General features: G+C 45.2%; 1 protein-coding gene across 7 annotated transcripts in view; it reads right to left on the bottom strand.

Moving 5' to 3' along the window:
- The window catches only part of RREB1 (ras responsive element binding protein 1), a 244,206-nt gene that overhangs the window by 28,687 nt on the left and 192,242 nt on the right, over positions 1–23,277 (bottom strand). For all 7 annotated transcript variants that reach the window (XM_085607218.1, XM_085607222.1, XM_085607219.1 and 4 more), the window contains 2 exons: positions 14,672–14,816; positions 13,628–13,767 (listed from right to left, as the gene is read on the bottom strand). In XM_085607218.1, the coding sequence (XP_085463344.1) occupies positions 13,628–13,767; positions 14,672–14,816 (285 nt within the window). The remainder of the gene's footprint in view (positions 1–13,627; positions 13,768–14,671; positions 14,817–23,277) is intronic.

Genomic DNA, 23,277 nt, shown 5'->3' with positions numbered 1-23,277 from the left:
AGGAGAGACTCCCTCTGGCCTGACATCTGTTGCCCCCACCCCACTGGAGTCCCTCAGACATGTAGATTTTACACAATCTCAAAGTCTTCATCACAAATCACTGTCCTGCTAGCCTCAAGTGAACACATTTTCTTCAACATGATCCTTCTCTCTCAAAATCCTCACTCTTCTAGCCCTTGAAGGCAGAAAAGATTATCCAGGAAGTTATAGCATTTCTTAATATCTCATAAACCTAAAAGTGTAACCTTGTGTTGCCATCTTATGTTACCATCCAGTGACTCTGGTATCTATAAAGGACAACAGGACCCTTTAAAGGACAGTGCAAAACGACAATGCGTGATCATCTGGTGTCTATTTCATATTATAGAAGTTGTGGTTTTGTGAGACTGGGCTTTACAGCAGGAAGAGTGCCTACTGCAAACAAACACTTCTGACACCCAAAATGTGAATGTTCCAATTTTTTTTAAACAAGCTTTCAGCGGCGGTGGCTCCTCCACTATGGTGGAGGAGCGTCGCACCCCCCCCCCCCCTCCCTTCCAGCACTTAAAAAAAATTTAAGGATAAAACGATAATAAAACTGGCTTAAAACCTGTTTTATTATCATTTTATTTAGCTTGTGCCGAGGTTTTGGGCGGGGCCAGGGTGATGATAGGCTGGAGGGGGAGTGGTGGGCTCTACCTACTCTGTGCATGTGGGTTTGGCCCGCCGTCTTAGGCCGGCCAAACCCACATGCACAGTGAAGCTCTCTCCAACCCCAGTTGCATTGCCGAGGTTGTGGAGAACAGGCACAGACTCCTAGTCAGTCCTGGAGCGCAAATCATCGTCGCTCAAGTCAATCCTGAAGCTGCTCTCATGCATGAGAGCAGCTTCAGGATTGGTCACAGGGCAGGCTCGGAGCTTGTTGTGCCCACCTGCACCGTCGGAGAGGAGCACAAAAGTGTGACGCGATGCTGGAGGGCAGCAGGTACGTTTTTTTTTTGTCTTAGTCGTCGAGTTGATGTCAGGATTTAGGCTTTATCTCTGCTTTTCATTTTCCTGATAGCAAATGGCGAGCAGGAAATGTGCAAATGGTTTCATGTGAACCTTCCTTTTGTAAGCAACAGAATTCACAACGTGAAAAAACACAGAACACTTTCTGCACATTGTCAAGCAGCAGGGTTGGAACTAGCGCTCTACTTAATGCACATGCACCATAAAACACAAAACAAAAGGTCACACAAATTGAAATGTGTGCCTCTTGTGTGCCAAGTGGAGCAACAAGAATTTCCAGTCCTGTGAGCTAGCAGGTGCTCGCTGTGGAGATGGCTCCGAGACGCAGCGTGAAAAAAGCACCAGCTGTTAAAAATGTGGACTCGAAACAGAACTCTTTTGTTCATTTTTCAATAAAAAATAAGAAATTTCTGAGAGACGAAGAAATAGACGGCAACCTGTAGTAAATGGCATGATTAAAGTGCAGCACCCTACTCTAAAATAAAGCTATTTGTTTGTTTGTGGACGTCACGCGCGAGCATCCTGGAGTAGAAGCGGCGATGTGATGATAATACCAGTTTCACACCCACTTGATCACATTCGCTAGTACGTTTTATCGAATAGCACTCGGCACACTGACTCTTAGGCCTGGGCTGATGCTGAGAAACAAGTCGCAGAATCCACAGTAGTATTGGCTACAATGTGAGGAATGGCTGTAGGGTGTAAAATGGGCAACTTCCATTGCCCTCAGGTTGCATTACAAACACTAAATGGTTCACGATGTTTTGAACAAGTGGTTCATTCAGGCAACCTCAAAAGCAAAATGAAAGCGGAAAGAAAGGAGGTTAAGCAACAAGGATAGTCAGTTGAAGGACACACCCACGGACATGAGAACTAGTCCGTCATCTTGAGACGAACCAACTAAGGGATGGGCTATATTGCACACTTTTGATGCCTGTGTCGCACAGCTGAGCCATACTACAGCACAATGTTTGGACAGACAGCACAAGGGCTGGGTGGGGGGTTGTTATACATGCTTATATACTATTATTGTTGGTATCTTACACGATCTTATTGATGGTATCTTTAATTTGTCCCTGCACGGATATGAATGTACAACGTTGATACTCCTTTTCTCAAAAAAAACTCAATAAAGATCATTTAACAAAAAAAATTTAATGAGCATAGTCTCCTCCTTTCTTTTTGTCAACGACGCTCGACTGCAAACACCCTCAACTTTCCACTCGTCAGGTGTGAGAAGATCATCCATTTTCTGGCTGTTTTTTTTTATTCTGGCCCTTGTGATGCGAAATTTAGAGCGTTCCAGGAAAGCACAGAAAACCCAGAAATCCAAAACATATGTGAGGATCACATCCGACTCGGAACAACTTGAAATCACTTCAGTAGCCAATGTTTGAGTAGCTCCAATTAGGAAGATTTGCAAACTCCTACTTATAAAGGTAAAAGAAGAACTACAAGACCCAACATACAAAGTGCTGTCAAATCGAAAGCGACAACCATGTTCCTGGTAACGTGGGATCATTTGGCCACTCAGTATAGGTTCCATTCCTTCTTACCTTTCACTGCCTTTCATAGCGAGGAGACCAGAAAGCGCTAGAAGAAAGTGTACAACCCATTCAAACTCTGCCTGTGCATCAAGCCTCAACCATGCAAGTATGATACAGTTTCCTTCTGCGACTGTGGGCCAGAACAACTCGTATGCCGAGCTAAGACAGAGCTTTGTTTGCTTGGTAGGGGCTGAATGGTGAATTGGGTGACGGCATGGGTGCTTATACATTCGGTAGGAGTAAAATTCCCACAGGAATGAAATCCTCGCACTGTCAGACGACAAAGTTAGCCTCTTAGTGCTTAGAATGAAACTCCTGCTTATAAGCTGTAACCCTCTCCGAGGCAGCTGTGCCCATCCCACCCCAGCACGGTAGCTTTGGAAATTGCCCTACCGGTACGTTGTAACTTCTGGTAGCCACGTGTGCAACCCATTCTGTAACCACTGCCTAGGTGCAAGCTAAGGAAGGTGACCCCTATAGCCTCATCACCCAATGTTACGCCCTGCCTAAATGGTCACTTCCATCAAGCATCCGATGCCTAGTAATCTTCTGCAAATGCTGGGGAAATGATGAAGTAAGGCAAATAATATGGTTCTTCTCTATTACAGTATTCTAAATCTTTTACTCCTCCAGTATCAACACTCAACATCCCTGGGTAACATAGAGGACTAGTGATATATGAGACTGGCTTTAACCTAAAGAACCAAGGTGGGATACATGCAAAAAAAACATTAGGAAGCAAGGTGTGCAGTTGGCAGGACAGTGTACCCAGATGCTACAAGAGGGACGTGCTACATACATTTCCACGTTTCACAGATTTCTGAACTGCCAGGGCACGGTTTACAGCAGCAGCACAAGGGTGCCAATAGCATGAACTAGAGAGCACGCTTGCAAAAAAAAATGGATGCAAGGTGTGCAGGTGGCATGACACTGTACCCACATGTCACAGAATTCTGAACTGCCAGGGCACGCTTTCCGGCACAGCACAAGGGTGCCAACAGCAAGTACCAGAGAGGACGCTATCAAAAGAGTAGTGTAATTTTCAGAAGTTAATATTCAAACACGTGGACCTGTATTGAGAACATTCACCAAGCACTCAAAAGTATCTGTGAAAAGTAGCACTGAGCACACTCTTAGCCAAACCTGGAGCTCGCCGCAGCGGATGCACCACAAAACTGGGCATACCTTTCACCCAGCTAAGTCAATCAAACACGTAACTAAGCCTATAGTCAGAATTTTATAGGCGCACCATCCCACTACAACCATCCCAAGAATGACGCCTGCCTCGCTCATTACGTTTGAAAGGTTTTGCAATGTAATAGCGCGGACTCTGAGAGTCCCTGTGGCTAAGTCGTGCCTACGGAGCAGGCACGAAGAGGACCTTCCGGTCAACCAAACACGGGCTCTCGCGCTCACAAAGGCAAAGCCTAGGCTGATGGTCTCCTGCGAAAACAAACCCCAGCATACCTGGAGGGGGTGTAACAAAACACGCCTGGCGCACACAAAGTCCACACCTGTTGTCAGGGCTTCCTTCAATCAGGAAAAAAAAAGCTGAAGCGAAAGCCTTTGTGAAAAGCCATCACCCAGAGCACACTCGGAGCGGCCGTTATCAGGCAGACTGCTGGCTGGCGCCTCCCTGCGAGTTCTCCTGGCACCTTGGCGCTAAGCTCCCCTGCAAGGACAATAGAGGTCATTGTAAATCCAGGCCTGATGCTCAGGGATGCTGCCAGAGCCACGAGCTCTTAAGGCCTCGCCGGATTTTCCGTCCGCGCTCGGGCTTGTCAGTCTTCATTTTAGAGCTTGAAAGGGATGAATGCAGCATCTTCCCGAAGAGAGCTCTGGTACCCACCCGAGCTGCGCGCACCCCCCCCCCCCCCCCCGCAACCCCCAAAACACCTTTCCTAGTCCTGACGCGGCAGCACAGCAACGAGAACAGGCACGTTAATTCGGCACGGGGGAAGTGCTCGGGCTGGGTTTCGCTTGCTAAAGGATTTCTAGGTGTTTAAGGCAGCCGTATAGCTACAAAAAACCTCCTCTGGGGGGAGGAGCAAGGATGCCATTTTTACATGGCTTTAATCAGCATCACGCCATATGGACCTGGTCAACGAATTATGCCCTTAGAAAGATTGGCCTACTATCCCAAGGAATTAGCACCGTTAATTCCCCTCTTCAAATGTGCACATCTCGTTTATATCTGCATCTAAACACGCAGAAGAAGCAAAGTGAAATAATTAGCAAACCTGCTGTGCTGGGGGGAGGGGGGGGGGGAGGGACAAAGAATGAGAGCGGGGAGTTACTGTTTTAAAGAGCAAAGGTCATTCTTTATATTTAGAAAAAAATACATAGGAGCCCCATGCCCCTCACTTCAATCAGTACCCTGAACAGCAAATACCCCACCAGTGTGGCTTCCCAACATAAATCACTAATGCTAAAAGTGTCTTTGAATTCTGAGTAAACGTTACGAATGTCGAGTCTCTCCTAGCTTCTCAAAATTATTCCTGGAGCAAACCACACTCATTATCACCCAACCCCCTACCCAGGTGTGCAAAAACCCTTAGCAAAAACATAGACCTGAGGAATCCAGGCTCTTATAACAGGTCTCACTGAAGACACCGGAGCACATGGGACAGGCAGTAAGACACTGCACCAGTCAGACAGGTTTTCAACTTGAGTAAACACGAACAGGAATGTTCCAGTCCTCTAAAAATTAAACAAAAACCCCAAAACGCAAACCCAAAGGCACCTCGCTTGTGTGAACAAAGGGCTAGCTTCTTTTTCACAATGTACAGCGCTTTCGGTGTGATCCGCCGCCATGTTCTGAGATTTGCCTTGACAGTAAGTGGACCCAATACGTGCCTTCACCGCACAGCCAGTTTAATTTGTACTGTGTGCCTAACGAACAAATAAATAAGACAGAGGTGCGCTTGGTTACAGCCAGTGAGGTGGAACAGACGCTCCCTCTCGGTTTCTTTGGTTTGCACAGCACATAAGTAGCACCTGCCCCAGAGGTAAAGCCTGACACATCCCGGAATCCAATGGGCCGCCTTCAGATGCTTGTTAAATATGCCAACCCGGATGTGCTGTACTGCCTGCAGGAAGTACACTACAGAGCTCATTATACAATGCACCACCATTTACTTGCCTAACGCTCTCAGGAGAACAGCAGCGTCAATCAGCAACTTATGCTCGAACAACAACAAAATGCAAAAAATAGACAGGGAAGGCGTGCCTCCAGCGAACAACCTTTCCTGGAACTTCGGAATAATACCTTATAATGAGGTACACCTCCACTGACAAACCCCTCCCACAAGACTGCACAGGCAGATGAGACAGTCACTGGCTGTATAGATTTCGCAATACACTAGCTATGAGGCTGCTGTATCAGTACTTACAGCTGCCTCCACAAAAAAAAAATTGGCACAACTGTCAACTCCTTCCGGAAGGTGCTCGCCAAACTCACCCTCCAAAGTAAACTAGCAACAGCAATCATCACGAATGGGAGAAAAATCATGTTGAAAAGTGCATAACCCACCCTTCAGTAGTGATTGAGCCATCCCTACTTTAGTTAGATCGAGTGGCGAATTTGGTTTTCTCGTTTCCCCCAAATTAGGTCTTAAATGTGGTAGAGAAAAAATACAGGAGCAAATGGTTGCGGGAAAAAATTAAAAATTATTCGGGTCAGGAAAACAGTTAGTTACTCCAACTGTCTAAAGAATGAACAGTTCAGTCGCTAATGAGGGAGGTTGATCTACACAATTTTAAACACAGGAGTGCTGTTCTCATAAGATATCAACTCTACAACCTTTTCAAACAACTTAAGGCTGAATCTAGAGTCCAGAGATGGAACAACTGCCCCTACTAAGTTCCCCTGAATATAGCCACATGTGGAGGTCTTTCAGAAATGGAAGAAAGACTCCCATCAATAAGGTTTTCATATCAAATGGAAGAGAAACTATTTGAAGTGGGAAGACAATTTGGAGAGAAAAATGTCCCATGTGGGATGAAATTTATATTTTCATCGTCGGTGCAACTGGCCTTATCCAACAGATGAAAGTTCTAGAAGTGTATTTTTATACTGCACCTTTTTAAACAAGTTTATCAGTGCTTCACTTGTACATATAAAATACTTTTTCATATTATTTTTAAATGGCTTCTAGAGTAGACTGCATAGCTTAACAGGATTTCATTACATAGTTTGCCGGGAAAGTGATGTTGGGGTGCTGAACTCAAGTTACCGCGCCTTGTTTCAAACATCATCCACTTTCCTCATGCTGGACTCTCCCACAGGCCATGGGGATGGACATCAAACAGCTGCACTAATCTCCCCCCAGTTGCCAGCAGGCAGTAAGATGGAACAGTGACAGCTCTCGCACTATTAATGCGGCTGTCCCCGATGGGTCCCCCGGGGTATCCTGCCATAAGCCTATTGCATTACCTTCCCTCGCCTTACGCTTGTCGCAAATCTACAGCCTTCTCCAATTACCAACCTCAGACTCGTGCCACAAGCCCACCCTCTTTAAAAACCCATCCCTCTGATCTGGGAAGCGACGTGCATTTTTAATAAGTCTGCAAAGGACGAAGGCCGAGAAAGCACGGTTCTAGAGTGAGGGACAAAGGCAGGCATTCATGCTGCTCTCTTCTGGCCTGCAGGAGCTGCTCTGTTCTGTGAAGGGCCCACGTCCTCTTTAGCTGAAGCAGTTACAGGCGTGGGGCTTCCTATTTTTAGGCTCCTGGATACAGAATAGCTACAGATGATGTGCACATTCAGCAGGGCCCTGCTGGACCGGCACATGCAAAGACTCGAGTTGCACGTCTCTGGAGGGAAGGTGCCAACCTTTCCACCGGCCCTGTTGCAATGCCCGTCCCTGTGGTGATAAAACGAGGCCCACACACACAGTCACGCACAGGCAAGGACACAGCCAAGAACACCAGGTCCCCCGGCCATCAGGCTGGTGAGTCGACCTTTCTGGCATCTGCTGGTGGTTCTTTGTGTTTTTTGGTCAAGCAACGCCTGCCCATCTACAGGAGTCTTATTTAAAAAAAAATATTAACTTTCTACCCTCCAATTGCTTTCAAATATCATCTCCAGTGCAGTCAGAATGCCATAAAGAAATCTCGCGGTTGACGTCTTTTCTTTTTAAACACAGACTGTTTCTCATTTGAATGTCTGTTACGCCTACTGCTAAGTGGTCCTTTTAATAAAAATAGGCACATTATTATAGAAAAAATTACCAAAAAGTATTTGAATACGTACCAATGTTTCAAGAAATAATATAAGATGCCCTGCTCATATAGATTAAAAAGCTTGCTTAGTTAAGATAACGCTGAAAAATCTCAAAGCTCTCTTTGGCAGGTTTAAAAAACATACCAGCAGTCTTACGCAGACTTTTCTGTATAGTCCGTTTATAAAATTGATAAAACATATTTAGTATGTTCATCAGGAGATTCTTTCACCTTTGATAAAAAACAGGTTAGCATGACAAAATACCCTTAAACCATACTACAAATGTACAGATCCTCCAAAATTCCTTAACTATATATTCATTTTTCACATCTAGAGAAGCCCGGACATTAAACTGAACCATGCGTATCAAACTGGAACTAGAGAGATTTCAGGGGAAGCATTTTTTGCAGCAAGGTTACAAGACATCTTCAGAATTACAACTGCATACGCATGCAGCTTCAAACTGCTTGCTGTCTTAGCCATGTCTGCCCTCACCTCACCAGCTGTTGCAGTAAACTGTGATTTCCAAATTACTTTCGCCAAGCGCTTTACATAGAGTTGTAATATGTGAATAATGTACAGAACTTAATCTGTACACATATTAATAGGAATTGTTAAAGGCTGAGCTAACCGTGCCAGGACTGGAACATGCACTTTGTAGATGACTCAGACTTCCACAGTAGTGTTTAACAGAGCGCTATTGTGCAATTTCCCATGGTTCATCGAATTTACATAACGTAGTTGATGTGCTCCATCAGTCAAATTTCCTCAACTATACATTCTTTTGCTACTCTTACATGCTCTTCTCAGCAAAATGACCAGCATTAGCGAACTGGGATAAAGGGGATGCGGCAGCTTAAATTAATGCCAGGCTTTAGTACAACAGGCTGGCAACAGCTGGCCAAACTAATCATTCAGTCTCTACCTGGACCTACGAAAATGCTACCTGTAGAATGTATGTGTGGTGCCCATTTGGCTCCCCTAAAATCTCCCCAACAGGGACAGTGGCCCGATGTACAAAAACATTGGCACTAGCAAATCATACATTCTTTAAAACCAGGCAAATAAGGCAGAGACCACATCGACAGCAATCTAAAAGTAAACAATATAGAGCAAGGGAGAACAGGCAGGTGTACAGAATGTGGACGAAAATCCCCTTTTGTGCAATAATAAATTAACAGGTCATAGCATAAGTAAACGTCCTTTCTGGTCAGTTGTAAAAGGAAAAGTGTACAGGCCGATAAACAGTGGCAGGAGGACTGTCAGGTCCCGCTGGATGCAGGGGTAAAATTTAGAAGATCATAGACTCCATTCGCCTCAACAATGCTAAGGATTCATACAAGATCGGAATATGAAAAGATTGAAAGAGTTCCTAAATGGCCAGCATACAAATGAACCATTGATCCAACCTAGACCGCCATTTTACCCACACGAGGGACTTGTACTAATCTGACATCATCTTGGCTTTCCTACCAAACCTATATTTCTTAACCAACTCTATTTAAGGGAGAAGAAAGGGATAGGGTTGTCAAGGAAGGAGACTTAACTGCAGAAGTCAAGTCAAACAATTCAAGCTCATGATTAATCCAACAGTCAGCCTGCCTTTAATAGACTGATAGCCAGTTTATAGCCTCATTTACACCCTGAAAGCAAAGCATCACACCTGAAAATCATCAGACTTCAGCTTTTAACACTTGCACACTGACACACTTCACATAGTTCAGCAACTTACATCAGAAACCCGAACCAAAGTGGTTGTTTAAAATGTACAGAAACTTCCCCCACTGTAGAATACAAGGGATAACACTCATAAAACTCCCCTGCCTCACTAAACCGAGCCGTTTCAGATTCCCTGTCCACACATTGCTATCTCATGCAGCTTCAAAACACAAGATCAGAGTCCAGCTCCATCCTATGTGAATGATTTAACAAGAGACACTTTGTGCTTTAGTTTCTGCAACAGTGCCAAGTGGACATTGGGCACAAATCGTATGCATCTGACAAATGAGATCGGGTTGCATTCTCCCTGCTGCAGCAAAAAGAAAAACAAAGTTGGCAAAAAAGCAAGTTGTTTAAATAAAAATGGTATTACAGCCTTATGGCCCACTGCTGAGGGCTCCAACCAGAGTAATAAGCCCGAGCTGTTGGCTCGGCCCAATAAAAAGGGAGCGGGCCTTGAACCACCAGTATAGCCTGAGACATAAGGGCTATACGTTTATTAGAACATTCCCATCAACTGAAGGCAGAATGTTCAAAATTAAAGAGGGAGAAACACATATACAGACATTGGAATGTTTGAGCAGAAGACCTATACTAGCCAGTATTATTCCTGACCAAATTCACTGTCTTAGATAGTGCTCTTAACATTCCAATCTTCTAACAGATGTTATAATGTTAGTAGCCATTTTCTTTTAAATATTTGCTTGTGGGGTATTGTGTAAAGGTAGTTTGCACACTCCACACATTCCTGGTGGCAATGACAAGTAACCCAGCACATTCCTCTACCTTCTTCACTTTGAAGATCTAGGGATGGAGTGACTCGCTTACAAAGAAGATGAAGGTAGCAGATGGTCCAGCCCAGGTACTGATTTGCTTTTCCATTGAGACAAAAGCCAACTGAAGTTTCCAAATGTGCCATATTTGTGGGGTGGCTTTTGTAATTAGGAGTGAGCTAATACGTGGAGATCGGACAGCCAGCAGACGATGGATAACATCACCAAGCTCATTTCACAAATTTAAAACCACTAATCATTGCAGAGGGTGCCCCATAAGCCAGCACATCTGCTTAATGTCCATGTCCACATTCAAAAAGGTTTAAGGTGGCCATCCATGGAACTCTAAAGACAAACATCACTTTTACTTAAACCTTTGCCCAATTACCTATCAATATCTTGGGCAGTTAAATGTTAATAGTCAAGGTCAATGACAGATTATTGGGTAGTCGCCCCAGAACAAAAGGAGATGAGTCTTAACTGTAAAATTACATATTTTACACAGGCAAAGGCTCAGGGGAAAAGAACTTGAGCACAACCACAGCAGTTCCCAATGAGAGGTTGTCAGTTATTCACACTGCCGTTGGCCTGTGACTCACAATTAGTCAAGCACGTTAGAAGCATTTCAAGAATAGCATGACTTCCTCTAAAAAAATCACATTGCTTCATTGACACATCATTCTATATTTTTTTTTATAGAAAAGCTTGAACTTCAAGCTTTCAGCAGCAAAGTAGGTATAGACCAGAATATAGTGCGCGTAATATCTGACAAAAATATAGTGTCCTACATATTGTTAACAAAAATATTGATCCATTGGAAATAACAGACCATCTACTCCCAATGTTTTTGTAAATGATATTTAGGCCACAATATTTAGGTCAGACAATATTTTATCGATATTGTATCATACAACCGTATATTGCAGATACCTTTCAAATTCAGTCCTATAAATAGTGCTTAATAACAGTAGAGGGGAAAAGGTTGGCCCATGTCTCATAAGTCAAAGAGACCTCATGACAACGACCTCTTGTTTTAATAATCCACTTTTTAGAAGCCTTTGACATTTAAATGAAGCATACAATTATTCTGTCATAGGCCTTTGGGCAGGCAATCTTCTTTAGGCATGAAGTACCTGATGCAACTTAGCCAAGGATATCCCTTTGTGTTATTTTTCACTTTCAAGCTTCATGGTAAATGCCAAGGAGAGGATGACATTGCGTTATTTGCCCTGTTGAGATTACACACCTACAATCTATCCATATTTGCAAAAAAGATATTGCAACAGAGCTGATCCTAGACAGTCTAAATACATTTTTACAACGCATCCTTCACATGTTAATAGAGGTATGTTGAAAAAAAAATATTGGAGGGTCCAAAACACATGCACTTCGTTGAGCCTCTTTTTTGTAATTAAAGCCCAGGAAACATTTAGAAAGTTCTTTGGGAGATCTTGGTACCTGCTCCTGGACATAGACAAGTTCAGCAGCACGGAATCTTTGTAAGACACATGCAGTAGGGTCTATAGCAGGGGTACTCACAAACTTTCTCTCAGGGGCCAAATTTACAGTGTGGTTTGTGGCCGAGGGCCGCACTGGTGGGGGCGGGGTCAGTGGCGGAGGGGGCGGGGCTAGCGCAAAAAAAACTGTGTCCATGAGGTTGAACACAGGCCCCTGCAGTGGACGCCTGCGTCCACTGAGCCACCAAACCTGGCATACGCACATCTCTCTCTCTCTCTGTCTGTCTCTCCCTCTCCCTCCGTCTCCCTCTCTCCCTCCGTCTCCCTCTCCCTCACTCTGTCTCCCTCCTTCCGTCTCCCTGCTCCCTCCGTCTCCCTCTCCCTCCCCGTCTCCCTCCCTCTGTCTCCCTCCCTCTGTCTCCCTCCCTCTGTCTCCGTCCCCCTCACTCCCTCCATCCCTCTCCATCTCTCCCTCCCTATGTCTCCCTCTGTCTCCCTCCCTTTCTCCCACCCTCCCTGTCTCCCCGCCTCCCTCCCTCTCCCTCCATCCATCCATCCATCTCCCTTTCTCCCTCAATCCGTCTCCCTCCTCCCTCCATCTCTCTTCCTCCCTCCAACTCCTTCTCCCTCCGTCCGTCTCCCTCCCTCTGTCTCCCCGTCTCCCTCCCTCTCCCACCCTCCGTCTCCCCATCTCCCTCCCCCTCCCTCCGTCTCCCTCTCTTCCTCCCTCCGTCTCCCTCCGTCCCCCTCTCTCCCTCCATCCCTCTCCATCTCTCCCTCCCTATGTCTCCCTCCCTTTCTCCCACCCTCCCTGTCTCCCCGCCTCCCTCCCTCTCCCTCCATCCATCCATCTCCCTGTCTCCCTCAATCCGTCCTCCCCTCCCTCCAGTTTACTTCCTCCGTCTCCCTCCCTCCCTCCGTCTCCCTCCCTCCCTCCCTCTCCCCCTCCCTCTGTCTCCCCTCTCCCTCCGTCTCCCTCCCTCCCTCTCCCTCCCCCTCTCCCTCTGTCTCCCTCTCTCCATCTGCCTCTCTCCGTGCCTGTTCCTGTCTCTGCCTCTACCTGCCTCTGCCTCTGCCTGCCTCCTGCCTTTATCTGTCAGTCTGTCCCTGTCTATCTAGATCTCTCTCTGTCTCTGGGCCTCGGGCTGTGTCTACACGTCCCCGACACCAGCCCACAAACAGCCCCTGCTGCCCTCCGTCACCACACCTGGCTCTCACTCCCTGCTGCCCCAGTCAGCCTCTGCCATTTCACCCGGCTCTCACTCCTCGCTGGCTCACTCCCTGCTGCCCCGCCCTCACCTCACTGGGCACTCTCACCCTGCTGTCCTCTGTCACCTCACCCTGCATGTGTGGCAGCCCGGGCTGGGACAGCTTCCCGGGCTCACCGGAGAACTTCACGGGTCTTTAAAAGACCATTTACTTGCTAATGAGGCTTTGTTGTATTTCACCTCTTCTTAGCGCCCCTGCAACATCAAAGCCTCGTTAACAAGCAAAAGGTCTTTTAAAGACCTGTGAAGTGCTCGGGTGCAGTGAAGCTCTCTCATCCCGGGCAGCCAAACACGACGGGGGCCTGTCTCCACTCTTATCCTGGAATCTCCTGGCCCCCATAGAGCAGTCTCTCTCAGAGTCCGGCGGAGTTTGCTGACACACTTTGGAAAAAAATAAAAAACCAAGGTACGATGTCTGCATGGTCCGCGGGCCGCCAAGGAAGGCCTGCAGGGCCGCTGGCGGCCCGCGGGCCGTACTCTGGGTACCCCTGGTCTATAGGCTACATTGCCTGGGAGAAACCACATATATCTTTCAGGGGGAAGAAAAGAAAACCAAGGCCACAATTCCCTGGCCTCCCAATAATACAAGCTAAAACGTCATTAATCCAATTTAAGTAGAGCCATGCAGTCTTATCCAGTCGTCCTTTACCTTAGCGATGCATCTGGATGAGATTCCATGTGGGTCTCTAGACCAAACTTGCAAGGGAACTCCTTAAAGCACACTGGACAGTGGAAGACTTCTTCTTCTATCTTCTTGGGGAGCTCAATGGGTTGGATGTCTTCTACCACCTTCCAGAAAAGAAGGACACCACCGGTGTTAGCCCACTTCTGTAACAGTGTGTTGAGTTACTAGAAGCCGTACCACTGATTTGGGAGACACTGCTCCACAACTCACTCTCTCAAATGCGCTATTATCATTTCAAGATGAACAGCTGCCTATTACATATATTACGCCACCACAATATTATTAGACTACACAGTTGCAATCTATGATGAAGAAAAAAACGGCAGGAATTTCTCACTCATTAGTGTACTCATTAGTAGGCTCTCTAAAATGTATTCTTCCGAGAGCTAAAGGGTGTAAGAATTCCTGTAAGTCAACATTATTTGCTTTACATCTTGGAACACATTATAGAAACATATTAGGTTCTTTACACAGTACATTTAGCTAAAAGACAGAAAGATCTGAAGCTATTAATACATTTAACACATGGTCAAGTGATTCTAGCTAACCCTACCAGTTGATTACCAAGCAGCATTATAATAATCAGTTTAGTGAACGAAGGGAGATCAAGGAGTTTAAAGCAACTTACGGTACAAACTTAACCAAAAACACTGATATAAACTAAAACAGGAATGATATCTGTGAAAATAATGGTCTTCAATGTTTTCAGCCTCTTGAGATCTAGTGAAATACCCCATGCGGAATATTTTTCCAATAGAGATCACTGCACCCGAAAACCATTGACACGCAATACACAGAGGTAGAATAAAGCTACAGTATTCCATGTGCCGTCACAGGTAATAATGATGGTCTACATGTATGCACATTAGTCTGTGTGTGAATATCATTCTAACAGAAAAAAATTTAGGAAAACAAAAATCAAACCAAGCACATAAAAGGAAACTGGGGCTACAGTAGAACGAGCAAATCTGACTTGTTTTTATCACTGCATTGATCATTCACAATTACTTTTTTTGCAGGGCTAGGTTCATCCTTCTCCATCTCTCCGTCCAGACTCAGCTTACGCTTAGTTGAAAGCCTACGGCGTTTCAGGGGAGATGGTGGGCTGGCACTCGCAGGAACACCGGGATCCTTCTCATGTATCTTCATGTGCCTGGACGAAAGTGAGGTTGGGGTGAGATGAGCAAGGAATCTTTTGCACACACATGAAAACTCAACCTTGCGGCCAATGTTAAACTTAGATATAATTATTGTCTTGTCCAACATGTAATCCAAGTAACCAATATTGAAAGCACGATACAATATCTGTCATCTGTCACAAACTAATTTGCTTAAAGGATGATGAGTAATTGACATTTACATGCTTGCAAGAGACACAATATTTTTACTTCAATTACTCTTCTAAAGGCCTCATCAGAAACCAATCAAGTTAGACATCTGGGGCCTTATTATACATTGTGCCCTGGAGGCGCAACGGGCGTGTGCCCCCCACTTTCACCCCCCTCCCTTCACAGCAAAATGGTATTGTTGTAGGAGCCGCAGACACTTGTGTGTCCCCTTCTGTAATACTGATAAAGCTTTGCCTCTGTGCCCGCGCTGTATTATGGACGTAGGCGCAGAGACAAACATGCCTTTAGGAGGCTCAGTGAAAGTGAATCACAAAAAGGTAGCACACTTCCAGAGCGCAGCCTAAAAGCAGCCCTCTGGATGGGAGACGGATCCCATGGATCCCTCAGACACCCGCCCTGCATGCATCCATCACCTTTGTGTGTTTGATGTATATACCGCCCTAAGTGGACAAGGGTATGCCCAAACATGATCACCTTGCTCGCTTTGCCACTGGAACCAACCTACCCCCAACAGAAGAGCCCCAATCAGGGTAAAACCGGTCTTGTGTTGCTTGTGTTCCGGACCGGAGAGGGCCTCGCTTGGCAGTTTGGGCTAGACTGTTCCTACTGAAGCAGGGTCAAGACTGATTTGCATATGGCTTGGTCTAATTTGAAGTGGCATGGTGAGCAGAGGAACGATGGTTTGGAATGCTACCCGAGTGATTGACAGTGGTTAGACTTATTGCAGACTTCCTCCCATCACCTTTTGTGTGTTTGACTCACAACCAATGGTCTCTGGCAATCTCTATGCTTGCCAGAACTCGTAGAAAATCTCAGGAAAAGCAAATAGAAATGGTTACTTACTTTAACAACGTTTGTTTAAGCTGGACTGTTGATTCAGATGCATTATTCTTCCATCAACTGGATAAGCTCAGAAAAGCCTCTTGGTTACATATATTAAAGGGGTGTTGGTGTGGACAGTAGGACTCATGTTGACATTGACTTTAAGTCCATATTGCCCCAAAACATATCTAAAATATTCACATCCTAAATTATTTAATTGCATTTGAAAGTAGAAAGCGGCAAGGACCAAACACCACTAAAAGGCAGAGTAATGAACAGCATGTGAATCTAGAACAGATTCATAATGCAAAACTTAATGGGCCCAGGAATAGGAAAATGTCAACATATAAAGGATCTTTTAAGAGACGTCTTAGATGGAGGACTAAATTAGCAGACTAAAAGACCAACTAAGTGTAAAAGCAAACATCAAGGATAATAGTGGGGAATGAAACACTATCACATGCTGATTCCCATGCTATAAAAGTGTAATAGAAAACCAAACTTCAAATATTTATTGAGCAAATGTTACTGAATGAGAATGCACCACTGTATTTCGAGTTTAAAAAAAAATGTTTGTCAAACCCTGAAAACTCACAATTGTAGGTCGCTGTTCGATGCTCGCTCAACTTAGATGCGGGTGACAGCAGTTACTTACAGGCATTTAATTAACTTGACCCTTCACAAGCCGCACCAACAAACTGCAGGGGATCAGCCAGAGAAAAATAACGTCAGGACTAGGAAATTACTATTTTGAGGTTCCCTCTGAGCAAATGTCTTCCTGAGTAAGAAACAACTCAGCCAGCAGCTTAACAGTTAATTTTAGGAAAGAAAAATAGATCCATCACTACAGTAGGAGCTGTATTTCAATATTGGTGCTGAAAGAAAGGCCAATGTCCAGACAGTCAGTACTGGAAGTAAACGACAGCTCAATGTGTGGAGGTTAGCTCTTTATTAAAGAGGAGACTCTACAGAAAGTAACTGATACTTCTAGACATGCAAAGAGGGGGTCTCTGTGGACATCGCCCAACGTTTTGTCTACTGAGTTCCATAAGACTCATACATCTCCAGACTACGTGAGCACCTGCATGTACCACTGTTGCCGCTCCGTCATAAGTGGGACATGGCACTAGCAAGGGAACTGGAGGAAAGGGAGTGGGATGCTGCCCTAGAACATCCTCGTCGGGTGTCCCGTAATTTTCGGCTGAAATCCATACAATAACCAATACTACACAGGGCTTATCTTACGCCGCAGCCTATCCATAGGATGCACCCCTTAGCTGCGGCACGCTGCCCCAGATGTCCCCACGACACTGCTGATTTTACTCATATGATATGGTCATGTCCTATCCTGGGGAGGTTTTGGTCTGAAGTTACCAGTGGGTTATCTGCACTGACGGAACGCACCGGATGGGATGCCATGGAAGTGTGTTTATTGGGTCTCCTCCTACTCCCGGAGAAAGCAAAACTGCTGCGTCGCTTTGCGGGATTGGCTCTGATGCTCGCTAAACGACCAATAATACATTAGTGGAAATCTTGCAGGGCACCACGAGAGGTCAACTGGAGAGAAGAGGTCATTAGATGGAAGGTAGCGGAGGGGGAGGCGCTAGCTCGTGAGGAATATAGGGGATTGAGGAAAAAAACAATAGCGCTGAATTGGGCTCACATGTTAGAGCAATTTAAAGCAGTAACAGGAGACGATGTGGATGCAGCCCCAGATCCATCGGTTGAGTTGACCGCGTCTGCCTAATTACGGTATGGGCAGCAACCCGAACATGATGGGGGATTGCACTTGTAACCGGGCCCCCTCCTTGCTCTCTTGTCCCCCCCCCCCCCCGACTATCCAGCCACCTTCCTGGGTGCCGGTCTGCTCCCACGTCCCCCTCCTACCGCCCCCCCCCTACGGGGACACACTGGAGCAACACTACTTTGGTGAACCCTTGAGACCCAGTCCCGGCATCATAAATAGGCATATAGCAGCCGAGTTTATTGTTAACAGTTTGTAGGGAGGGATAGTTGTGGGTGGGATACAAGGGCGGGTATGAATGGGTAGCAGAGATGCGAGTAATTTTGATTTCAATGCAGTATAGTAGTTTAATCCGGAACCATAAACGGCCCACCCATGGACAGATCACTTGAATGCTGTAATACAAATATCAACATGATTAGCTGGATGTATAAGCAACTGGACGACGTATATAACACTAAAAATGTAACTACATATTGTATTATGATGCATAATTGAAGATACTAATAAAATTGAGTAAAAAAAAAAAAAAAAAAGACTCCAACAGCTCCACCGAGATAGTATTTCTTGGCATCGGAGTAAAATATCCAGCATAATATTGTTAGTGTCCGGGAGTTCCTGATGAATATAACATGCTGCTACTATTATGTACATGAGACTATAAGCACATAAAAATACAAATACATCCCAGCTATCTGCTATTAACCACGCAACGTACGCACCTGGTCCGAATCCGGCTTTCGAAATGGATAGATTTTGTTGCCTGGCGGCAACTTTAACAGAGCGCTTTACTCTCGATCGACTGGGAGGAACTTAACCGGTCCCACTAAGATTGCAGTACGCTCGTGGAAGGCTGCGAATGTGGCCATGGGCTGGAATGATCGTCTGACGGGTGCGACCCCCTTGTTTGCGTCTGAAAGACTGGGAAGCCTTTGGACGACGAAGGGCTTTGAGCGTTGGGACACGATTGGCATCAGCAGAGTAGGTGACCTCTGGGTGAAGGGTGCGGTTAAATCCTTTGCTGCGCTGCAGAGTGAGTACGAATTGAGTGAGAGGGAGTTCTTTCGGTACGTTCAGGTTCGGCACGCCTTGCTCTCGGCCTTCGGGGCTGAGACTGCAGTCCCTGTGTCTTCGCCACTCGAGGACCGCATACTCGACGGTCACTTGCCCGACAGTACTATTTCCCTTATCTATAAAAAAACTAATACACATTCGGGCGGATCTCCTCGTGCATCTTCGGGAGGCGTGGATCGGGGATGGGGTGGAACTGGACGATGAGGATTGGCAGTCTGCGCTGTCCTCCCCTAAGGAGGTGGCCATACCCGCGCGTCTCCGTCTTGTCCAGCTTAAAATTCTCCACCGTGTCTACGTGACGGGCCCTCGTTTAGTTTTGATGGGTTTTTCTGCAGACGGGCTCTGTAGGCGCGGCTGTGGGCTCAGCGCCACTTTTCTCCATGTTCTCTGGGAGTGCTGTGAGGTGGCGGAGTATTGGCGCCGGGTGCATGCTGTCATGGAATGTGTCACTGGGGTCGCTCTGTTGCCTGAGGTTCGCCGATGTTTGCTGAACGTGTGGGAGCCTAATGACTATAATGCGGCTCAGACTCGGTGGGCGGCCCTTGGGAACATGGTTGCTAAGAGGGACATCGCACAGCTTTGGGGTTCCCGGCGGCCTCCCACCGTGTCAGTATGGAAGGAGAACATGGATTGGTGCATGTGCAGAGAGAAGACTGTGTATGTGGCTCGGGGTAAGCCGGGGGCGTGGGGTAGAATCTGGGGTCAGTGGAACGCGTACCGAGGGAACATCTGCACACCCCCCCTCGTGGACACATCGGATGCTGCCTTGTCCCCCTGATCCTGAGGTTCCCGCACTATTACATTTTACCTGTAGATGGTTGTGGCTCTCCCGTCGCCCCCACCTCCCCCTTGATCATCCTAGTTTACCACCCGAGGGTGGAGTAGGTATTGTGTGGTCCCCCGGCTGTGGTTAGACGCCCCCTTTTTCGATGGTTTCCGCCTTGCTTTTTGGTGTTATTTTATTTTTCTTTCTTTGTTTATATTTCTAAAATTTATGTATCCTGATAACCTCTGAGGTGCACACAGTAATTTGTTAATTCGGCTGAGCCCCAGGGGGCCTATTACTGCCTTGATGTTGTTGAACATGTATATATTAGCGGCCGGCCCTGGTGGTTGTAGGCCCATGTTTGTATTGAGTTTTTATGTGCAATAAAGGTTTTCGCAAAAAAAAAAAAATACAAATACAGTCACTGAGAGTGTGTAGTGTTCACATTCCATTTTTCATTTAATAATGGATTTTGGTGGCTGGTAGTGTTACCAAAAAGTAAGAATCTGATTGAAGCACACGGTTTTGCTGAAGCATACAAATGCATTTCAGTCAACAAGCTTTATTTTTTATAGAGGGGGTGAAAATGAACTGTAAATAGAGCAACACATAAAAACGTTCAAGGTATTACATATTTGCAAAGAATTGATTAGAGCTACATAATTGTTTACCGGTTTCATAGTAATTTAGTGCCATTTATGTCACATGTTCACAGATAAAACACAAAAAGGTGGAAGGCTCTAAAGAATGTTAATCAGTTGTCCTTCAGTTTTCATTAGTCCGTGGCATTATAGCCTCTAGATGGCTGTGTTGAAGGTTCCATCAGGTGTGCATCCACTAAATAGAAGTCACTGTTTAGACATCGACCATGTTAGGCTCATGCATAGGAGATGAAAGCTATGTTTTGTTCCCTGGTGAAAATGCGTGCATCCTCCCCCCCAAAAGATATGAGGTTCCTCACCCTTAATGCCAAATAAGCTCAAATCTTGGCAGATATGGACACATTCATTCACCAGTTCTCACTGACGCTAAGTCACTTGCATTCATCATTGAGAGTTACCTCTCGTTTGAAACACAAGTCACAAAAATAAAACATTTAGACCGCCTAGAACTAAGTCTGACTTCTAAATCTAATTAAACCCTATTGCAAAGGAACAGATTCCAGAAACTCTGTTTAAGTCTTAACCCGTTTTCTCCCTGGTGACTAGCCGCCTTCCTAAGCCCACACAATCGTCAAGTACTTCTGTATTACGTGTAATGCAGTATCAACTGGTGCAGCAGCCATCCTAGGCTAAAACTAAATTCCCGCTCCTAGGAAGAAAAAGGTAAGACTCAAAATCAAGAAAGACCAGAGCGAGAAATAAGCCTCATCATTTTTTAGGTCCAGTATCTGTATCAACGTCACTTCATTTATCAGACTTGCTACAACACTCCTGGAGCTCAGAAAATTGCAAAAGGCTCCTCTCATAAAAGGGCCCTCCAGCAATATAGGACCTCAATACACCTCAAAACCTGTTTTTCATCTACACTGGATGGGCCCTACGAAGGAGAGCCTAGTCAATCATCAGACCCTCCCAACTCCACGACTTAAAAGTCCAACTAAGAAGAAACTCTGCCAATTGTACCGATGGTATGCAAAACTGAGCCAGCTCTACCGATGGTACGCAAAACTGAGTGTCTTTTGGATCACCACTCAACTACAACTACTATCCCCCCCGTTACGAGTTACACCACTTTGTTGCTTCATCAGTAGATCCACGCTTTAAATGCGCATACACATACAGGCTCAATCATTAGTGTGAGGATTACCAAGTCATGTTTTGTTGTAAGATTTGTGTTCCTACCGACATTAGCTGTAGAGAACCATTAATAGATATAGAAAGCAGACTGATTTCCCATACTCCTGAAATCAACCTTTTTCCATACATGCTTTAGCACCAACCCTTTACTTAGTCGAGGTGCGCTTTACTTTCGTTCCTTTTAACGTTTTATATGCAAACAGAAAATTTGAATTAAAGGGAAAAAGGGGCTAACAGGCCTGCTCAATTTCCTGGCTGCTGCAATGTCAAGGACTATACAAATTCTCCAGTTGAGTTTATGGTCTAGAATCAACAGCTTATTCTCCTTCCTTCACTTTTTTAATGAAATCTTTGCATTGGATTCTACTGGCAGCCCTAAATATACAATGACTAAGCCAACAAGATAGCTAGGTATGGATAGGTGTGGACTTTTATGGTTTAATATACTGTAAATCATTAGTGTGAGGATTATGAAGTTGAGTTGATGTTTAATGTTTAGATTTTAAGATGGTGTGGCCACCTAACCTGCCCTCTCCTCTGGCTGCTACTGCACCATCTCCTTTAATGTAACACTATGTTTACATTACCTGTATGTACACATAGAGCAGACATGGTTATACCCTGTGAATGCATATCAGATACAGTGATGACAGGAATGGTCGTTTAAACTGTGTTTGTTCATTGCAGAAGCTTGTGACTGATAAAAAATTAACAGATCTGCAAAGAACTACTTTCTTGAGCACCGTCTTCAATCCACTTTATGTGTGAACCCGAGTTACTGTACAATTTCAAACGTCTGTTTAGATAACCATTTCACTGTGAAAGGTACCAAATAGATGCTTTTCTAAAAGCACAGAAAAGGTTAGCCCTAGGTGCTGCCTGTTGCTTTTACGTGCGATGTTAAGCCTGTAGGCGAACCCGTTCCCTTACTGACACCACAACAGTTGATGTAAGTAGGAGACTGAGCTCCACAGTATTTTCAATACTAGGTTTCAGATTGAAAGCGGTGGGGGAAAGGTGGACATTTTTACAGGGAGAATGAAAAGATCTAAAACCACAATATGTCTCACTGAGGGTAGTAGACTAGGTGTTTGGGCTAGATGATTAAGCCAAATCATGCAACAACTAGGCATAAAAGCAAAAAAATAAACATACCGCTGACTGTAGGCAATAAACAGAAAACACTGAAGAAGAGGACACACTACAGCATGCTGAACAACTAGATAGAAGTTTCCATCAGGTCTATGGTCACATTCCCATTTTCACTTGTCTCGATCCAGCTCTCCAGCAAAGCGCGGATATTGGGCCTTCCTGCACAGGTAAATACATCAGAGCTGCTTCTGCATTAGGTGAAATCCCGAAATAACTTCTTTTCCACACCAACATTTAAGACCAAAAATAATGTGAAGGGCTAGCCCTGATGTATTTGTTTTCTTCAAAGTTTACTGCTTCACTTTCAAAAGCCCAAAATGCAAAAATAAAACAATAGGAATAACGAGGAACATTTTTAGTGCCTCATTACTATTTTACTTAAGACGACTGTGGCCAGTAATAGGTCCTAATACATTACTTACACCCTCCCCTGATATGAAGGGAAATTAAAGCTTGTCCTCCTCTGCCCCATCATTCCTAAATGCTGGAAAATAAGACACTCGAACATGCATTCAGTCTCTTGATAGATGCTGCAAACTTACATTGGAAGAAAGCAGAACATTCTGAAGTAATCGGACTAGAAAGTGCATCACAGTCCGTTCTTCAACAGGATTACTACAGCGCTGTATACTTTTTGGTCCGCCCACCCCCTTTATTGCAGGTTTCCAGTAGCAACTCATCAGCGCTGCAACTAATACTGCATGATGCTTCATACGTGGTCATGGGGAAGACAATAAAGGCAAACCATGATGACAAAAGCCTCTTTGCTTGGAATTTTTGTAACATTGTGCTTTCATTCTGCAGATCTTCCTCTTATGTTAGGAAGCACTCCGCATAATGTCCATATGACTCTGTGCACGTGAGATTTCCTGTTTCCCATTTCGTTTCCTCTAGGTTCATTTTGTGAG

This window comes from Triturus cristatus, chromosome 5_2, assembly GCF_964204655.1.
Source record: "Triturus cristatus chromosome 5_2, aTriCri1.1, whole genome shotgun sequence".
NCBI classification, from domain to species: Eukaryota; Metazoa; Chordata; class Amphibia; order Caudata; family Salamandridae; genus Triturus; species Triturus cristatus.
This window is presented reverse-complemented; position numbering and strand designations above follow the sequence as displayed.